Source organism: Eptatretus burgeri, chromosome 10, assembly GCF_056783735.1.
Source record: "Eptatretus burgeri isolate ZD-2024b chromosome 10, Ebu_testis_v1, whole genome shotgun sequence".
NCBI classification, from domain to species: Eukaryota; Metazoa; Chordata; class Myxini; order Myxiniformes; family Myxinidae; genus Eptatretus; species Eptatretus burgeri.
Window position 1 is genome coordinate 70,852,185 of NC_140970.1, and position 18,728 is coordinate 70,870,912.

At 41.9% G+C, this 18,728-nt stretch overlaps 1 protein-coding gene across 2 annotated transcripts in view; it reads left to right on the top strand.

Moving 5' to 3' along the window:
• LOC147018837 (endothelin-converting enzyme 1-like) overlaps positions 1 to 18,728 on the top strand; it is a 102,323-nt gene that overhangs the window by 15,806 nt on the left and 67,789 nt on the right. The window contains exons 3-4 of one of the 2 annotated variants that reach the window (XM_085898908.1): positions 4,793 to 5,017; positions 11,104 to 11,225. In XM_085898908.1, the coding sequence (XP_085755034.1) occupies positions 4,793 to 5,017; positions 11,104 to 11,225 (347 nt within the window). The remainder of the gene's footprint in view (positions 1 to 4,792; positions 5,018 to 11,103; positions 11,226 to 18,728) is intronic. The other variant, XM_085898909.1, reaches the window with a different exon arrangement.

Genomic DNA, 18,728 nt, shown 5'->3' on the forward strand with positions numbered 1-18,728 from the left:
CTTTCAAAACAGCTGTTCACCACCACCTCTTATCTTCCCCCATCCAAATCCTCGATCTTTTCTACCCCCGATAATCCACCCAAGCCCACTTCCTTCAATTCTCCTGCTTTCCTTCCTGAAAGTCCCTGTAATGTCCATCTTCTCTTCGCCATGTTCCCCGTCCCATCCCCATCCCTCTCCCTTCCACAGTTCACCTAATGTGTCTGTTCCCCACTGTTTTGTCCCTTACACTCCCGCCTCCTTGCTGTGAGTTGTGTGTTAGCTCTCATACGAGCCTCGACCAAGGTATACAAAAAAAAAAAAAAAAAAAAAAAAAAAAAAAGCTGCTGCGAACAACACCGATGGCCGTCATGAAGAGCACAAAGGTAAAACTAACGTGCCTTCCGTCTCTCTTGGATGTGTGTTACAATTGCCGACGGTATTCAGTACAGTAACATGCTGTACAGGTTTGTATCCGAGGAGCAATAGGCTATACCATATAGCCGAGGTGTGTATTTTGTGTAAGTACGATGTTCGAAAACGAAAAAAAAAATGATGTTCGCACGACGACGACGTCGCTTCACGACGCGTTTCTCAGAACGTAACCCCGTCGTTAAGTGGCGCTGAATATATATATATATATATATATGTATATATGTATATGTATATATATATATATATATGTATATATGTATATGTATATATATATATATGTATATATATGTATATATATATATATATATGTATATATATATATGTATATATATGCCTGGTGTTGACTTAATGGTTAGGGTCCTGAGTTCAAATCCTGCTCAGCTGTTGAATTAATACCAGGTAGGGTTAACTCGGCCTGTCATCCTTCCGAGGTCGGCAAAATGAGTGCCACCATGCTGGTATACTGTGGCGGAGTGGTGTCCCATCCAGGATTGTGCCCAATAGTGAAGGAGACTGCTGAGGCAGCACCAATGCTCTGCACCGAGTATGGTCCCAATCTCCTCCTCATTTGTGTATATACATGTATATGTATATATATATATATATATATATATATATATATATATATATATATATATATATATCTGATCACATTTGCAATTTTTTGCTTCTTTTTGGACAGAGTAGAGGCTCGTGGAAGAGCTAGTACAATGAATGGTCAGGTGAGGTATGGGAGCATGCGCCGGAGCAGCGCGTTACTGCGTCCACTTTCTGCCGGTACTCCAGGGGCCTCCGTCTTGCCATTCCCCAGGCATATGTATGCCTGGCCTATCCCCATCTCCTTGAGATTCCAATCAACCTGCTGCAACCACTAGCAACATGGTTGGCCCATTGGCCTCTTCCACTCACAAGATTTCCTCGCTGAGAGAATCTGGTGAGCAGGATCAGCGTCAGGAAAACAGTCGCAGCTGACGCTCACAACTATGCAGGTAACAAATCTCATTTTAGTCTCTCTCAGCAACCGCTTCTTGGACACAAAGTCCGACCAGCGATCGCCAAGGATTCTCCGATGAGATCTGGTACCAAAGGAATTAAGTCGCCATTTTAGATCCCTCGTCAGAGTCGAAGTCCCGCATCCGTAGAGCAAGACTGGAAGCACCAAGGACCTGAAGACTCGGACTTTCATCGTCCCACACAGGTACTGACAACGTCCACCCCATGATCCATTGAATCCATGACTCCCCAGGCCTGACTCAGACGTCTGTTGACCTCTGGCTCACAGCAAGCAGAGACATGAATATCACTGCCAAGGTAAGTGAATCTCTCCACGAGCTCAACATCCTCACCACAAACAAGGAGGTGGTAAAGGGGGAGGAGGTGGAGGGAGGGCAAAGCACGAAAGAGCAGAGGGAACAACATCAGAAAGGAGGTGGTGGAAGACAGAGACCACCAACCTGTCTGCGATGGTGAAGTGATAGGCCCATAGCCTCAGCTTCATCGTGGGAGATTCCCATAATCTTAAAGGCCTTGGTTTCCACGGCCTCAAGCTGAGCAAGATGTGAGCTAGGGGAGCCAGCCAAGAGGGGGGAGCATTACTCCATCAAGTTGCAGATGAAGGCCTTGTCAGTGGATAGTTCAGATGTGCCAAGGAAGGACTTTGTATGATGGAAGATGCTCAGTCAGTGGCTGGCTTTGGAGGTCAAACTTGAAATGTGATTTACCCAAGAAAGATCGTGGCTGATAGTGAGCCCCAAGAGTTTGAATGAATGAACCTCCTCAAGTGGATTGTTGAGAAAGTAGATAGGAGGGTTTGCCAAATCATTTTTTTGGAGAGAGATTTCATGTTAACTGTGATAATGGATTCCATGACCTTGCTGATTGAAAGTAACCTGAGAGGTCTGTAGTTGAGGGGATCAATTTTTGCACATTCTTTTTAATGTAATGCAGTGAGATTGGCAGATGTCCAAGCAGATAGAAGATAGCCTAGTGCAAATGGCAGGGTGAAAAGGGAAGAGAGAGGATGTGCAAAACCAGCAGAGCAGGATTTTAGAACTCATGAACTGATGCCGTCCGGTCCAGTTGAAGAGTCAGTGTCTATATTTGAAAGAACCTTCTCTACCTTCTCAGGTGCAAAATACACAGAGTCCAGGGGCAGTTGGGTCAGACAGGGAAGGATGGGTACTGAGAAAGAGAGGTTGGGGACATAAGATTTGGAAGCAAACACAGAATTAAGGCATTCAGCCTTCTCACGACCAGAGTCTGCTGTGGTACTATTTGAAGAGAGGGAAGGGATTGAAGGGGAGTATACACCAGAGACAGATTCTGAACAATGTGCCACCAGGTTTTAGAGCAAGGTGACAAGTTTAAAAGTTCATTCTTGATGTTGGACAGATGGTGTTTTCCGGCTCTCCTGAAAGTGGGCACAAACTTGTTGCGAACTTTTTGGAAAGCACTGAGACTGCCTTCGGTCAGATTTACCTTCCAGGAAGAAAAAGCAAGTTGTTTTTCCCCAAAGGCAAGTTGAAAAAAAAATCCCCCACAAAGACCGGTCCACCAGTTCTCGGAGTGGCCCAGCCCACTGGGCATTAGCCTGAACTGCACTATGGCCAGTCCGGACAAGTTGATCAATGTATATTCATTCACTTCAAAGTCAAAAATAGAAATATTCATAGCACTATGCACTCATAAATGCAAATGTTAAACCTAAAATGGCACTCGGTCGAGTGCATACCTCCGCCAGGCGGAACAGTTTACGTTTTGTATCCCGCTGATAAGCCGGATCTGTATTCAGGCCATAATCAAAATCTAATCGGCTTGTTCTTCTCACCGACCCAACTCTTCCACCAAGTTTTGTCAGAATCTGTGTACAACTTCTTGAAATATCCTGTTATATATCATTTTTGGCCCTTTCCCTCAATGGTGAAGAATCATTTAATAATTATCATTTCTGGATCAGATCCAGATCTTCACCAAAATCAAATCAATTTGTCCTTGTCACACACATCTAATTTGTCCACCCAGTTTTGTCCAAATCCATCTTTAAGTTTTTGAGATATCCCGCTCACAGACAAACAGTGATGAAAACATAACTGTCCTCCACCTTCAGTGCCAGAGATTATAATACATTTTTGATAATTTGGGGCTCGTTGACCTATATTTTGGAAAAGAGGGGTGGAGGAAATTTTTTTTTTTGAGGAAAAGCGAGTGCAGCACAGGTGGAAATATTGGGAGGGGGGGAGAATGGGGGTTGGGAATAGTTCAAAATAGATAGAAGAGATCGAGAGAGCGTGGATGAGCAAGGATTTGGGGTGGGGGCCTTCACATTCGACCCACAAGTCCCACAATAAATTAGTCCTGTTTGACTCACAAGAAAATATAATTGAACAAAAAATGACATCAAGATGCGATTAAAAAAAAATAAAGTTATCTACCCAAAACAAGTTTTACATAGTCCCACAAAATGTATTGCAACGGGGGCAGGCCAGGCAAACAAGTTTAACCTGGTGTTGGCTTAGCCTTAGCGGTTAGGGTGGTGGCTTTGGATCCAAGGGTCCTGCAGTCAAGCCTCGATGTCCGCTGAATTAACACCAGGAGGTTGACTCAGCTTATCATCCTTTTGAGGTTGGTGAAATGAGTACCAGTGTAGCAGCAAAAAGGCTGCACACGAAGGGAAGGGGTATTGACGGATTTAATAAATCTGGTATTGGTGTGGCGCAGGCATGATGGGCTGAATGGCCTCCTCCTGCACATAATTTCCAATAAAAAAGTTAGCCAAGCAATTGGTCCACGTCTACCAATCCACTTGTCTGGGAAGAGATCATTCAAGAACCGTTATGCAATCGAAACATAGTGGCAGGGAGCCGAGTGTTGCTGGTACAAGGTGATATGTGGAAGATTTCATCGTCACAGTTCAGGACCCAAATGCGGTAATTGTTGTGGTTGACTTTACTACTGATTTAGAAGTTTCCTCATCAGAAAATGTCAACTCGTCAAGAAACCGAGGGGGATTGTGGATCCAGCCACAGCAATATCAACATTAACAACAAAATTAACAATCCCAAAATGGTATGAATTATGCTTGCATTTGCTATTTGCAGTTTGTTCCTATCATGTGTACATCAAAAGCTCTAAAAGTCCAAAGTTGCACAAGGACGTGTGTGTGTGTGTGTGTGTGTGTGTGTGTGTGTGTGTGTGTGTGTGTGTGTGTGTGTGTGTGTGTGTGTGTGTGTGTGTGTGTGTGTGTGTGTGTGTGTGTGTGTGTGTGTGTGTGTGTGTGTGTGTGTGTGTTGAGTGTGTGTTGAGTGTGTGTTGAGTGTGTGTTGAGTGTGTGTTGAGTGTTCTTCATGCATCTCACTTTTAATTTCAATCTGATGCACAGAGAGACCGGTGCCGATGTCGCAAACTTGCCAGACGGAGATTTGTCGACAGTCCGCCACAGACATCCTGGAGAACATGGATACGATAGCTGATCCTTGTGAAGACTTTTATCAATATGCTTGTGGGGGTTGGCTGAGGAAAAACCCCTTACCTGCAGAGAAGGAGAAATTGGACGTCTGGGACATTGTTGCTTTGCACAACCTGGAGTTGGTCAAAGATGTGTTAGGTGGGTACAGGAAGAGGCCATTTGTACTCTGCTGCGTAGTCGTTAATCGTGTGATTCGTCTTGATGAGATATGTATTACCATCAAATATTTTCAATGCTAATCATACACACGTGCTACTATATTACATTGTTGTTTAAGCACATGCTTTACTGTTGTTTGTGATATTCATTGTTGTCAAAGTCGAGCAAAGTAAACACTGTGAGAGTAGTTAATGCATGGATTGGTCTCCCTTCAAAGGTATAGTAGCAGTAGCAGAAACATTTGATGGGTTTAATCTCAAATGAAATGGGTACGTAGATGCATTGGGATAGAGAGATACATGAACATTGGTAGCTTCGTATGTGTATCGTGATTGTGATCTCTCTGAGAGGGTCTCGTCAAAAAGTGAATGTGATGTTGGTATTTGTTCATTCCTCACCTGAGAACCACCTCACGACCAGTCGGCTGTGGTGCTATTGTTGCCTTGTAGCCCGGAATTAAATTACATTAAATAAAGACTTTTTCAACCTTTAGTTACACATCATAACCCACAACTTCCAAGTGAAAAACAAATTCTACAAATTTCAGGAAATTAATTAAAAATACAAGCCAATCCCCCCATTCCACTCCCAAGCCAATCCCATTCCCCTACCCTCATTAAATGATACAGATGATCTGATAGATTGAATGAATGTGCTGTTCACAGAGTACAAACATGATGAGCTAATTGGCCTTCTCCTGTATCAAAGTTATTTGTATCCTTGTATGATGTATTTTTTTTATTTATTCGTATGCAGCCTGTGGCTGCTTTGCTGCATCATTTTCTGAGGGCACAGATCTGCCGCTGATGCACTGCCCCCTGTTGCCAGGAAGCGGGTACTCATTTTGCCGATCTCAGAAGGATGGCAGGCTGAGTCAACCTACCTGGTATTAATTCAACATCATGACAAGGGCTTGAACTCAAGACCCTCAGATCTTAAGTCAGCCACCGTAACTGTTAAGCAAAAACAAGGCCTGGATAATGTGTGATTTGATGATAACTAATCAACTTACCGTCAACAAATGGAAATCAAAAAAAGTCTCTCCCACCTATAAAGGAAGAATGATCCCATGCCATTAAAAGTTGGCACAGATGTTAGCACTTTTCTATGTACGAGGTTTCCAGTGTCACACTTTTGTTTTGTTTTTACCAGCAGTCCATTTATTTCCTGATCCTAATGAAATAGATGTCATATTTCTAGTTCTGAAACTTTTTGAAAAAGTTAAAACTTTTTTTCTTCCAAATAAGGTTACAAGTTAAAGTTGTGTTTTATTTGCCTGACTTCAAGAGCAGCTGTGATGATTTTGTGGCTCTTTGGAAAAGTGTGAGATTGTCAGTTAAACAAAAGTACATGTTGTGGAGACATTCTTGCATATAAAGTACTAATGCGCAAAAAGTATAATTTGTGACCTGATGAGTCATTCTCGATGAAGAACTTAACAGAAAATGAAGAATTGTGCATTCAGAAAAAACTTAACAGGAATTGATAGGATATTGTATCTTGTTTTATCAGTTGCATAATTGGGCTGACAGGATGGCCTTGAAGTCCAGTGCCGACAGAAAGTCTACACCCTGTTTCAAAATTTTCACCTTTTGTTGCCTTGTCATCTGGAATTAAATAACATTAAATCAGACTTTTTCCACCGTTATTTACACATCGTAACCTACAACTCCCAGGTGAATAAGAAAGTCTACAAATTTCAGAAAATTAATTAAAAATATAAAACTAGAATATCTTGGTTGGAAAAGTGTCCACCCCCTTATCATAGCAATTGTAAACAAGAAAATTAGCAATCCAAGATTGTAGACCCTCGCCAGGACTACTTTTGAGTGGTGTATTTTTTGTTGGTTTGAGGGTAAATCCAATATGACTGCTAAACCATGTGTCAAGTTGAAATTTGAAACTTGTATTTCCCATCTCTACTAGGTCATAAATGTGAAGTTTCACATCAAATGATTAAGCGGTAACAGAGAAAACATTATTAATATTTTCTTCAATCCAATATGGCTGCCAAACCATGTGACCTCTCAATTATTCCTGAACACACTTGCACAAGCATGGCCTGGGGAACACTTGTGTGAAGTTTCTCCTCGATTTGTCCAGCCGTTTTGGAGAAGATTTTTTTATAGGTTTTAGGGTAAATCCAGTATGGCTGCCAAACCATGTGACCAATGACATAATATGTGTGAATGTTTTCTTCCTCATGGATAGGTGGTCAGACATGTAAAGTTTCACCTCAATCTGTTCAGCCAGTTCAGAGAAAAAGATTTTTGAAGGTTTTTTTTTTGAAAATAACAATATGGCTGCCAAATCACATGACCGATGATGTCGTGATTTTTTTTTTTTGTGGACCATTTTATCCCTAGATTACCCTCAAAAATTTTCATATTGATCGATGTGGCCTTCTACATATGCAGTTATGACATCATAATGAGGGCACCGATGACGTCATAAAAAAAATCACGTACTTGCCATGTGCCAAGTTTCACTTTTTTCCATGGAGCACTTTCAGAGATACAGAGGTCCAAATTTTTCCCGTTTTTTTCAATATGGCCGCCACACCACGTGACCTATTTTGTCATAATTATCATTAAAACATTCTACATGAGTAGTCACATCAATGTTGAAAATTTCGTCTTGATCTGCCAAGCGGTTGCAGAGAAAAACATGAAAGTTCTGTGCGGACAAACAAACAAACGGACCCAAATGCAATACCCTCTCCTTTGGCGAGGGTTAAAAGCCCACCTTAATCCTGTTTGAGGTATGAACGAAAACCACTCCGGAGATTCTGAAGCCATGTGGCAAAAAGTTTTGTAGTCTGGCGAAACCAAGATGGAATTTTTTGGCCTAAATGCAAAACGTCAACGGTTGGTGCAAAGCCAACACAGTGCATCACCCAAAGAACACCATCCCTACTGTGAAGCATGGTGGTGGAAGCATCATATTATGAAGATTTTTCTCATCAGCAGAGACTGGGGCACTTGTCAGGATGGAAGGGAAAATGGATGGAGAAAAATCCGAGAAGAAAACCTGCTGCCCTCTGCAAGAAAACTGAAATTGGGACGGAAGTTCACCTTTCAGCATGACACCGACCCAAAGCTACACTGGAGTGACTAAGGAACAAAAAGCTAAATGTCCTTGAGTGGCCCAGTCAGATCCCTGACCTAAATGCAATCAAAAATCTGTGGCATGACTTGAGGATTGCTGTCAACCAACGCTCCCCACACATGACAGCTTGAACAGTTTTGTAAAGAAGAATGGGCAAATATTGCCAAATGAAAGTGTGCAATGTTGGTCAAGACCTATCCCAGCAAGCTCACAGCTGTAATTGCTGTCAAAGGTTTTTTTCCCCACCTTTGGAACAAACTCCCACACTCTCTTCAATCCCACTCTTCCCTTCAGGTCTTCAAAACAGCTGTTCACCACCATCTCTTTTCTTCCTCCATCTAAAACCATGATCTTTTCTACCCCTGTTAATCCACCCCAAACCCATCTCCTTCAAATTCTCTGCTTTCCTTCCTGAAAGGACCTGAAAGTCCCTGTAGTGTCCATCTTGTTTACCGTGTACCCTGCCCCATCTCTTTCCCTTCCACAGATGTCCTCATGTCTCTGTTGAAAAAAAAAAATAAAAAAAAAATACAATGTATATAAAATGTATACATTGTACACAAAAACAAAAGAAAAATAAAGTGGCTTCCACCAAATATTAACTCAGGGGTTGGACACTTATCCAACCAAGATATTCTATTTTTGTATTTTTAATTAATTTCCTGAAATTTGTAGAATTTGTTTTTCACTTGGAAGTTGTGGGTTATGATGTGTAACTAAAGGTTGAAAAAGTCTTTATTTAATGTAATTTAATTCCGGGCTATAAGGCAACAAAAGGTGAAAAATTTGAAAGGGGATGGAGACTTTCTATAGGCACTGTGCATACGCGCTTGTCTCGAAGCTTATTTCCTCGGTTTAAATCCTAACCCAGCTATAAAATGTCATCCCAGTATTTCACAGGCAAGGTGATTCATCAATGTGTAGAGAACTGATATGTTGCCAGGATTCTACAGCTGGTGGAGCAAGCATGACCTCCACAATTGAACATCCCTACTCTGGCCTAATGTTGTAACCCAAATTTGGTAGCTTTCTGACTGGTGGGTATGGAGAAGAGTTTTGAAGGAATTTACTCAGTCCACCATTTTGATCTATTTAAAGTCAAGTGACCGCAATGAGCTTTGCAATCCCAATCACCAATCAGGAGCGGAACGTTCTTGCCAAATTTCAGCCGGATCGGCCCAGCGGTTTGGCCAGAGAAGTTGAAATCGGAGAAAGACGGACGGTGCACAATGACAACACCTTATCTGGTATTCCAATTCCAGATAAGCTAATAAAAATAATCATCTTCAAACAGCGTATTTCCGAGCTTCCTTTCTCAATGACAATGACTGGTCCCATCTGAACAGAGTTTTACTTGGTGCAGCATCTTTCGCTATTGATTTTTTTGAAAGCCTGAAAGGATTCCATGAAAAGTACGTGAAACTGTATTCATTTGTAAAGGAATAGGAAGGCATCAGAGGAGTGGGCAGAACTACGACTGTCAATCAGCCTGATGGAGGCGGGGCCACGAGACATTTGCCAAAGGGCCAATCAGACCTACTGTATATGGGTGTTGTTAACAGTGGAAAATTATCAGGACATTGGTGACAGAAACAACCCACACATATTTCTATAAAGCACGTACTATTTAGAATGTGAGATTGTCGCTAAGGCATGTACAGGAAGTACCATTACCATGTGAGCATAGCTATAAAGTTTGTACTGCAACATTTGTAAATCAGTTGTAAAACATATATATATATATATATATATATATATATATATATATATATATATATATATAAATATATATATATATAAATATATATATATATATAAATATAAATATATATATATAAATAAAAAAATATATATATATAAATATATATATATATAAATATAAATATATATATATATATATATATATATATATATATATATATATATTGAAAGCAAAGAAACAAGTAATAACATCTTTTTTAAAATACAAAAGGATGTAGGAGTGTTACTCCAAAAAGTATGTCAACAAGGTTGGGATAGTCAAAAAATGATCATGTGAAACCATCCCTTCATCTTTCCTTGAATAACGGTTTTCCCTTCACAAGACTGTGTGTGTGAGTGAGTGCGTGCGTGCGTGCGCTTTCTTTCGATCTAACTTTGTCTTTGAGGACAAACTCAGAGTAAGTGATTTCTTTAGATTTCTTCATATGTTAAGCCCCTGTCACACCTTGACGTTTTAGCCAGCATATGGCAACGTATCAAAGTTTATCTAAAACGCTGGCGTACACTGAATTATTGATTTTTTTTTCAGTTTTGGGCATATATTAACGAGTTGGACATATGCATAACGCAGTAATAACGTACACAGAACGTTTCGATAACTCGACAAATAACGTACACAGAATGTTTCGGCATACGTCGACAAATGTTGTGCATGCACAAAATTTGTCGACTATCTCGGCGTACTACGACGTATGCCAGCGTGCTTCAGCGTGCTCTTAACGTATACAAAACTTACCCATAACGTATTCGACGTGTGCCAGCGTATTCACCAAATTTTTCATACGTCGGCATACGCTGGCTAAAACGTCAAGGTGTGACAGCGGCTTAAATTCAGGTGTGAGGTTCAGGCTCTACTTTACAGCCACTTGGATGTCAGGATTTCTCAGCTACGGTGCTGCCTCAACTCCTGAGGTGGAGATAGTTTTATGTGTCACTGCTCATCGTTTGCTATCATTTCTGAAGTGTCTGTAATAGCTATTTTGACATTATTTCTTGACAACCTTCAAACATGATAATATTCTGGTGAAAAATTAATCAACACCCAGAATTTTCCTTGAAATTGTTATTGTCTTTCAGCACATTTTCTGAAACAACTTCACAATATGATCTTATTAATTTACTTCTTTACCCATTGTTCATTCATTTCTGCCTGGTGATTTGAATTTTGTTTCCTAAGTCGAAGTTAATCTTTACAGAAAATGTGACGTTCGATGAGAAGAGAGCAAAGGGACAAGCTCAGAAGATGTACCAGGCATGCATGGATGAGAAAAACATCGAAAAACAAGACTCACGGCCGATGCAGGATCTTATCTCACAGGTATTGTGTAGCTCGGCTGCAATCTGGTCTTGCTCTGCCCAATTTTCTGTAAGCTCGACATACACTGAGGCAATTTATCCCACTGCATCCTGCATGATTAATTTCAATGTCACAGCAATTTGCTCAAGAATCATGCATCTCAGGTTTACCTCCTGTTCTTGTGTATGTCAAATAGCTCTTTGGTCTCAACAGTGCATGTTAGAGTCCACAAATATTGATACATTCTGTGCAATTTTGAGTTATGTGCATTTTAAGGTTGCGCACACAGGCGGTGTATAGGCTTCGTGTCGCTGGTTTGCACACATACCAAAATAAAAAAAATAATATAACCGCAAACTATTCAGTCAATTCCTTCCAACATAGAATTACCTTTTTGTCCATTTACTTCATGCTTCATGGAGAAACCTTAGCAGTCTTCACGGTTAGGGACGATTATGCTGTCAAAGGGCATTCCCAGTAAATATATATCAGAGGCTGCATAACACAACCATGAAAGGCTACCCAAGGTAAGTCCTTTGCTGTTATGTCTCGCACGGTAAAAACGCATAATCCGCACAGAATAACCATCCATCTGCCACCCAGACTATTGTTCCTGCGATGCAAACCATTCAATGTGACAAGGCACGTGATGTGACCTGCAGGAAAATGTAAACATGAAGAATGTGACGAGCACTCCGCTGATACCCATTGGACAACAGTCCACACCAATCCTGATGAGGGCAAATAATCCTGATTATGTTCCATCCTGATGGCAAATACCATCCTGATGAGGGCAAATAAGCCCGAAATCTGGATAGGTGGTTCCGTTTGATGTTTAACTGATTATGACCATATAATCTTTGTCTCTTTGACAAAGTCACCAGGCCGAAGCCTCTGTGTTGGAGGCAACGCTTTGGTGTGGACCATTGTCCAATGGGGATTAGTGGAGTGCTCGTCACACTCATGTTTCGATTTTCCCGCTGGTCACATCTTGTGCCTTCTGGTTAAATGGCTTACATTAGCAGGAACAATTGTCTGGGTGGCAGATGGATGGTTGTTGTGTGCGGATTATGCGGTTTTACCGTGTGAGACATAATTCGCGGCGATGCTCACCATACCAGTCAGGAGGTGCGTCTTATAGACATACACATGCACATAGCTGCGGACCTGGGATCAGGGTTGAGCAGACCACGAGGGGGTGAGCTACTTCGGGTTCCCACCAGACTCTGAAATCGCAGGCCATTGCACACGAATAACTTCGTGACGTGGCGGGTCGCTAGTCGACCGTGAACGCGAATAACTCGACCACATGACTTTAGGGTCCTCCGTCTGATACTGTTTACTTGAAGGTCACGTAGTTTCATTACCGGGAGACAAGCCCTTGGTATGCCTTGCTCAAACCGGATCACCTTACCGGATCGGATGCAGCCGAGCATAACTACCAATAATGTACTGGTGAGAAAGCACATTGTTGGGGAATAACGTCCCTGCTAAGCTTGAGTACGAACCATGCTGGACAAATGAAGGAAAAGACGAAAATGAGCTGGGAACATTTCTACATAAACATTTATTTACAATGGTGAGGAAAGGTATGTGGCACAGTGAATTAGGTTTATTGGTATGTACAGCAGGGGATAGCAAGGAATCTGTGGGGTCACAAAAGGCAAGCAATCTTACAAAAGAGGACACAGAGCAGACTTATCCTGTTAGAACTTCTACAATCTTAACTTAAAGTAGGATGGGTGCCATTACACACACACACACACACACACACACACACACACACACACACACACACACACACACACACACACACACACCCGAGGAAGATTAGATCTAGCCTGGAGAGAAAAGCAGAAGATGAGGATAAACGGCCTCGCAATACCTGGTGCGGTTGGCAAACCAACGCAACCGAGTACTCTAAGGGAGAGGTAGGAGGAAGAAATACTGGTATCTCAGGTGTAGGAGTGAGAGGTGTGGTGTAGTGCAGTATGGGGGGGGGGTGGGTGCGGTGTCATGTGTTGTGGAAAAGAACTCTATTTCCACAAGTTGGATTAGCATACAAACGGAGAATCTTTAATTTCATATATACGGAGGAAGAACATTCAGCGATTCACTGAAACATTTGAATGGACTTCACTGAAACAGAAGCCTGAAGCAATTCCTCTAATGCACAATTTGACATTCCAAGGAATGGGAGGGTGAGACATTTGGCAACTCCACTATGAGATGAGCTGATAAGCATTCGGCAAAAGAACTCAAGACTGAAATATGTGTCCACTTTTGGGGGGGGGGGAGAGAATGACACAATCATTGCAAAAGTTTGCAGTGTTATCAACCAGGTCACCCTGTTTCGATGCAGCGAGCAAGACCTTTTTCATAGGAAATTATTCCTTTTATCAATATTTAGGTCAAAAGACTTTTGGGAAAAGGGAAACATGACTGACAGCCATTTCGACAATAGCACAAAAATTAAATTTATAAAGTACCAGCAACAATTCAACAAGTGAATATAATTGAAAATACATGAATATAATTATTTTTCTTCCACACATGCCAGAGGAAAATGGGATTGCGAATCAGTAATGATGCTCTTTTGTGCGTCCAAAGGAGACAGGATAGAGGGGTGGAAAGAGAGAGAGAGGAGAGAAGATGCGTGAGGTGAAAGATCCTTTACCAAGTCGTGTATAGGTCTGTTAATATAGCGTGTTACTCCGTGGGATGCTCCGCCTGAGCATTCCCACCTCGAGATGTGGCGCGTTATCTCCGGCTTAGTCACTTTTCCGGGGCTCATGGCAACGTGCGCTCCGCACTGGTCCTCAAGAAGGAGCACGGCCCCGCAATTGCACACCAACAGCGAGTGAAAAGCCAGCGAAGGTTAGAGACAACGAAGAGCAGCCAACAAAGAGCCAAGAGGAGCAGAGAAGAAGGGAGCGAAGAAGAGAAGAGAGCGAACGGCTCCGCCTTTTTTCAGCCCCGGGCAAAGGGTGGGGTGATGACCCAAAAGTGACGTGCTGTGACCCAAATCCTGCTTCTCTGTTGGGCCACAGTGGCTCGAGCCACGCCCTGCCAGGCTCCCAGCTGGAAACTGTCTCATGCGCCCATCCGGCTCGACACGGCCTGGAGCTCCTGACTCCTGATAGGGTATGAGCTGGCACCCTGTCCCTGAACATGCCCCGAGTGTAGTCTGAATTGCACCCCCGCCACCTACGGGCCCCCCTCTCATGTGCCAAAATGCACACCCGGGCCCCGTACCAAACTCCCGCATTGCCCTTTCGTATATATGGAGGAAGAACATTCAGTGATGTTTTTTATATACATATACATATATATATATATATATATTGGGTCGCCGAAATAGGTGAACCTTATTGTCAGTAATTCTGTCTGTTTGTTCGTTTGTCATCAGCATAATTGGTAGTAAACGTGGGCGGATTTTGACCAAACTCGGGTGGTAGGTACATCTTATGACCTAGTGCTTTGGAAATTGTGATGGTTGCTCGGGACGCTTTGGTGCCCTGGCAACAACTGAAAAACCTTCAAAATCGGTACCGTTTATGTGAAATCCATTCCGAAAGCTATTATCCCACGTAGGGTTATGAAATTTTGCACGAATGATCTACACGTGATGCTCTATCAAATACATTCTGGTTTTTGTGATATATGGAATACTTTACCCGCAGCGCCCCCTACAATTAGGGTATGCGAAAATTGAAGGCCCCCTCGCGAGCAGGTGAGTGCATCGATACGAATTAAACTTTGCAGGTTCATGGTACGACAACTTTGCCTCAGGACATATTGACCGATTTCGCTTAGGTCAGGGGTCAAAGGTCAATTGGTGCAAAAATCGATAATATGCGAGAGCTGGAGGTGCCTTCGCGCCAAATGCTACTCCTCCTTGGGTGATGGTCAGATGGTCATGAAAATTCACACTAATCGTCTGGAATACATTGTGCACAAACAATTGAGCCGGATTTTCGATTTAGGTCTTTGTTCACCCACAGCACCCCCTCGAACTTTGGGGATTTCCGATTTCAAACCACATTTTCGGTACTTTTCAAATGGATACCAAGTAGTTATCAGTAGATAGAACTGGATGAGATTTGATATGCATAATCTTAAGGTGATTCCCTATCCGCTATATGACATCCATTTTGCTCTATATCTTATAGTTTCCATGCTCGGCGACTCATCACTGCCTACCGGCATATATATATATATATATATTTGAAGATTCGGTGGCGCTTAACCGCACCGCCTTCTCAGGGGTTATAACACCGGCTAGTTCGGCACAGGTCTCGGGTCACTCGCCTCAGATCAGTATACCAAAGTACACCTGTTCGGGAAAAGGTTGCGGTGTGATTAATGACTCAAATGTCCTGTAAGTCCAATGTGAAAATGATAACGAAAATAAACTGTGTAACTAAATCGTGTATTTCCAAGCCAATGTGTCTTGATGGAAAGGGAATAGAACGAGTATCCATTGGGCTCACGGCTGTCTTCGAGCATGCACGAATGGTGAATATCGCTCATTCAGAAATGAAAACTGACGTAAAATCATACATCATTAATGTGTCATAAAGAGGAAAAGGTTATCCCGAGGAAAGGAAGGGAACCTGTTCTCCACCCTTCTCCAATGCATCAAAGAGTTAGAATCCCACCAGACAAGGGCATGGGTCTCTTCTGAACATGCACTTGTGGAAATAACTGTCTGAGGACCGGCATGTTATGTGCATTACTCAGATCCGATTCTGAAGTCCAACAACAATCCAACAAAAATGAAATTGGTGTCCAACAAATCTGAAATCCACAAATATATATATATATATATATATATATATATATATATATATATATATATATATATATATATATATATATATATATATATATATATATGACAGGTTCTTTCAAAAAGAGCGATGCAAATTTAAATATTTATTTACAAAGAAACAAAAACCTCAGGAATGTGAACTAAACATTTATTGAAAGCTTTTGACATGGTATTTTCTATCACTGATTGCCATTGCAACAAGTCACTGCTCTTGCTGGAGTTAGTGAGAGCCCAAGGTCTGAAATTGTTATTTCTGCAAAATCCTTGTAATTGACGTTCTCAATGTGTGCCCCTCCTCGGGTTAGACAGGCATTGATCCTGACTCCAAAGTTCTGTCCAACTTTCCTGAAGGTCTAATGTGGCACTGCCTGGAAGTAGTCTGCACCTCCTGCTTCAGGTCATCCAGTGTGGCAGGGCGGTTCGTAAAAAAAGAACTCGAGTTCATTGTATATATATATATATATATATATATATATATATATATATATATATATATATATATATATATATATATATATATATATATATACATACAGGGTGCTGCAAAAGTAGGTATACAGTAAGGATTATACCAGTATTATAATAGTGGTGCTCGGATTCATTTAATTTGAACATTTGAGGGTTTAATATGTTTATTATTGATGTTTATTATTGGTATGTTATTGATATGCTTGTATAATCAATGAAATATGTTTTGTGCGCACGTTTTGTTTTTCATTCCTCTATACCTAATTTTGCAGCCCCCTGTATATATATATATATATATATATATATATATATATATATATATATATATATATATATATATATATATATATTTGTGACGTTCACGGGACTTGAACAGTCCCGCTAACGTAAGATGAGCCGAACCGATGGATGCGGTTTTGATCGCTCTACAGCAAACGGGACGAGGAAGGTGGCACGAGGCACTTTACTGAGTAAATAGTGTTTATTTATACTCAAGAGTGATAAGAAGGCCCGGCAAGAGGAGGGATCCGTGGGCGATTCGACGAAGGGTGGTGTTGACTTGGGGGGGAAAACACAAAGAATTTCAATGGATATACAGCAAAATGTAAAGAATCAATAAATCGGTACACAAATCTCAAACCCTCTAAGGCGCCAGGTACACACACACACACACACACACACACACACACACACACACACACACACACACACACACACACACACACACACACACACACACACACACACACACACACACACACACACACACACACACACACACACACACACACACACACACCGTAGCTAGTTCGTCAGGCTTGCCCGTGGTGTCGATGCAAAAGTCATTGGACTGGTGCCGGACGAGCTGGCGTTGCGCCTGGCAGGAGACACGGTGGTGCAGATGTTCCGTGAAACCTTCCACGCAGAATTGTGGTTCTTGGCCTGTGAGCTCCAACCAGCCACTGTGGTGTTGTTCTTGGTGGTGTCGACCTCCTGTGGTGTGGGCCCAAAACCTCTCACAGCGACCAGGGAACCCAGTTCATGCGCCAAGAACGAACAGGAGAGGGAGGCAGGTCTGCCCACCGTCCGGTCCCGTACCCAGAGACAGCGGAACACGAGAGCCAAACGAGGTGAGGCATGAGGCACAGCAAGGGCTCGAGGCACGAAGCACAACGAACGAGCAAGCGCAAGAGAAGAGAGGCGCTGAAAGAAGAGAGCTGAGATGAGAAAGGTTGACCAAACTCCGCCAGCTATTTTTTATCTCTCTCTTCCAATCAGATCGTCTTATGCTCATGTGTCCTTGTAACTTCCAACGGAGCCCCTCATTGGTCCTCCGCCTGCCGCCTTCCGCCAATGGTCATCAAGGGCGGAGCCATCCGCACGTACATCATTTCCCTTTGTCTCAATCCCCCAATCAGGCCGCCCCATGCTCCAGGGTCTTTGTAACTTCCAACGGAGCGCCTCATTGGTCCTCCGTCTGCGGCCCTCCACCCATGGTCATCAAGGGGGCAGAGCCATCCACAGCACTGTTCTGTCATGTCACGGCAAGCCTACAGGAAATACTAAAAGGGAATACGCAGACACACTTACCCTAACCCGTCTCCCTATCTAATTACGTGACAATTATCATTTCCCCCTTAAAGAAATGGACATTTACTCCAGAATTTATCACCACTGAATCCCTACTTCATTACATCGAGATCCTGGTACAACTCGAACAGCATGGCATACCTAATTAAACATCTTAATTACCCTTTGAATGCATACCCCCCTCAGATGTAACAATATATATATATATATATATATATATATATATATATATGTATATATGTATATATATATATATATATATATATATATATATATATATATATATATGCACACACATAATATACATACTGTACATATATTGAAATGTATTTGATTACAATTCGAATCTATTTGACCGATATAACCAAGGTTATTTTTATTTTTGGATCAACCTATGGGCCATTGCAATTGGAATCTATCCAAGCTATATAACTGGGGTTCTTTTAAAAAAAAAATTCTGGAGCAATCGAGACCACGGTCTATTGCCTATACACCACCCAAATGAAGGGAGGTTTTTTTTTTGGTGTATAATTTTAGGTATGGTTTTTGTATGTAATTTTTGTACACTCAAGAGGACTTCTGAGTTGACAGTCCGTATATTTGAAGTCTGAACAATGCGTCTATCATGAAAG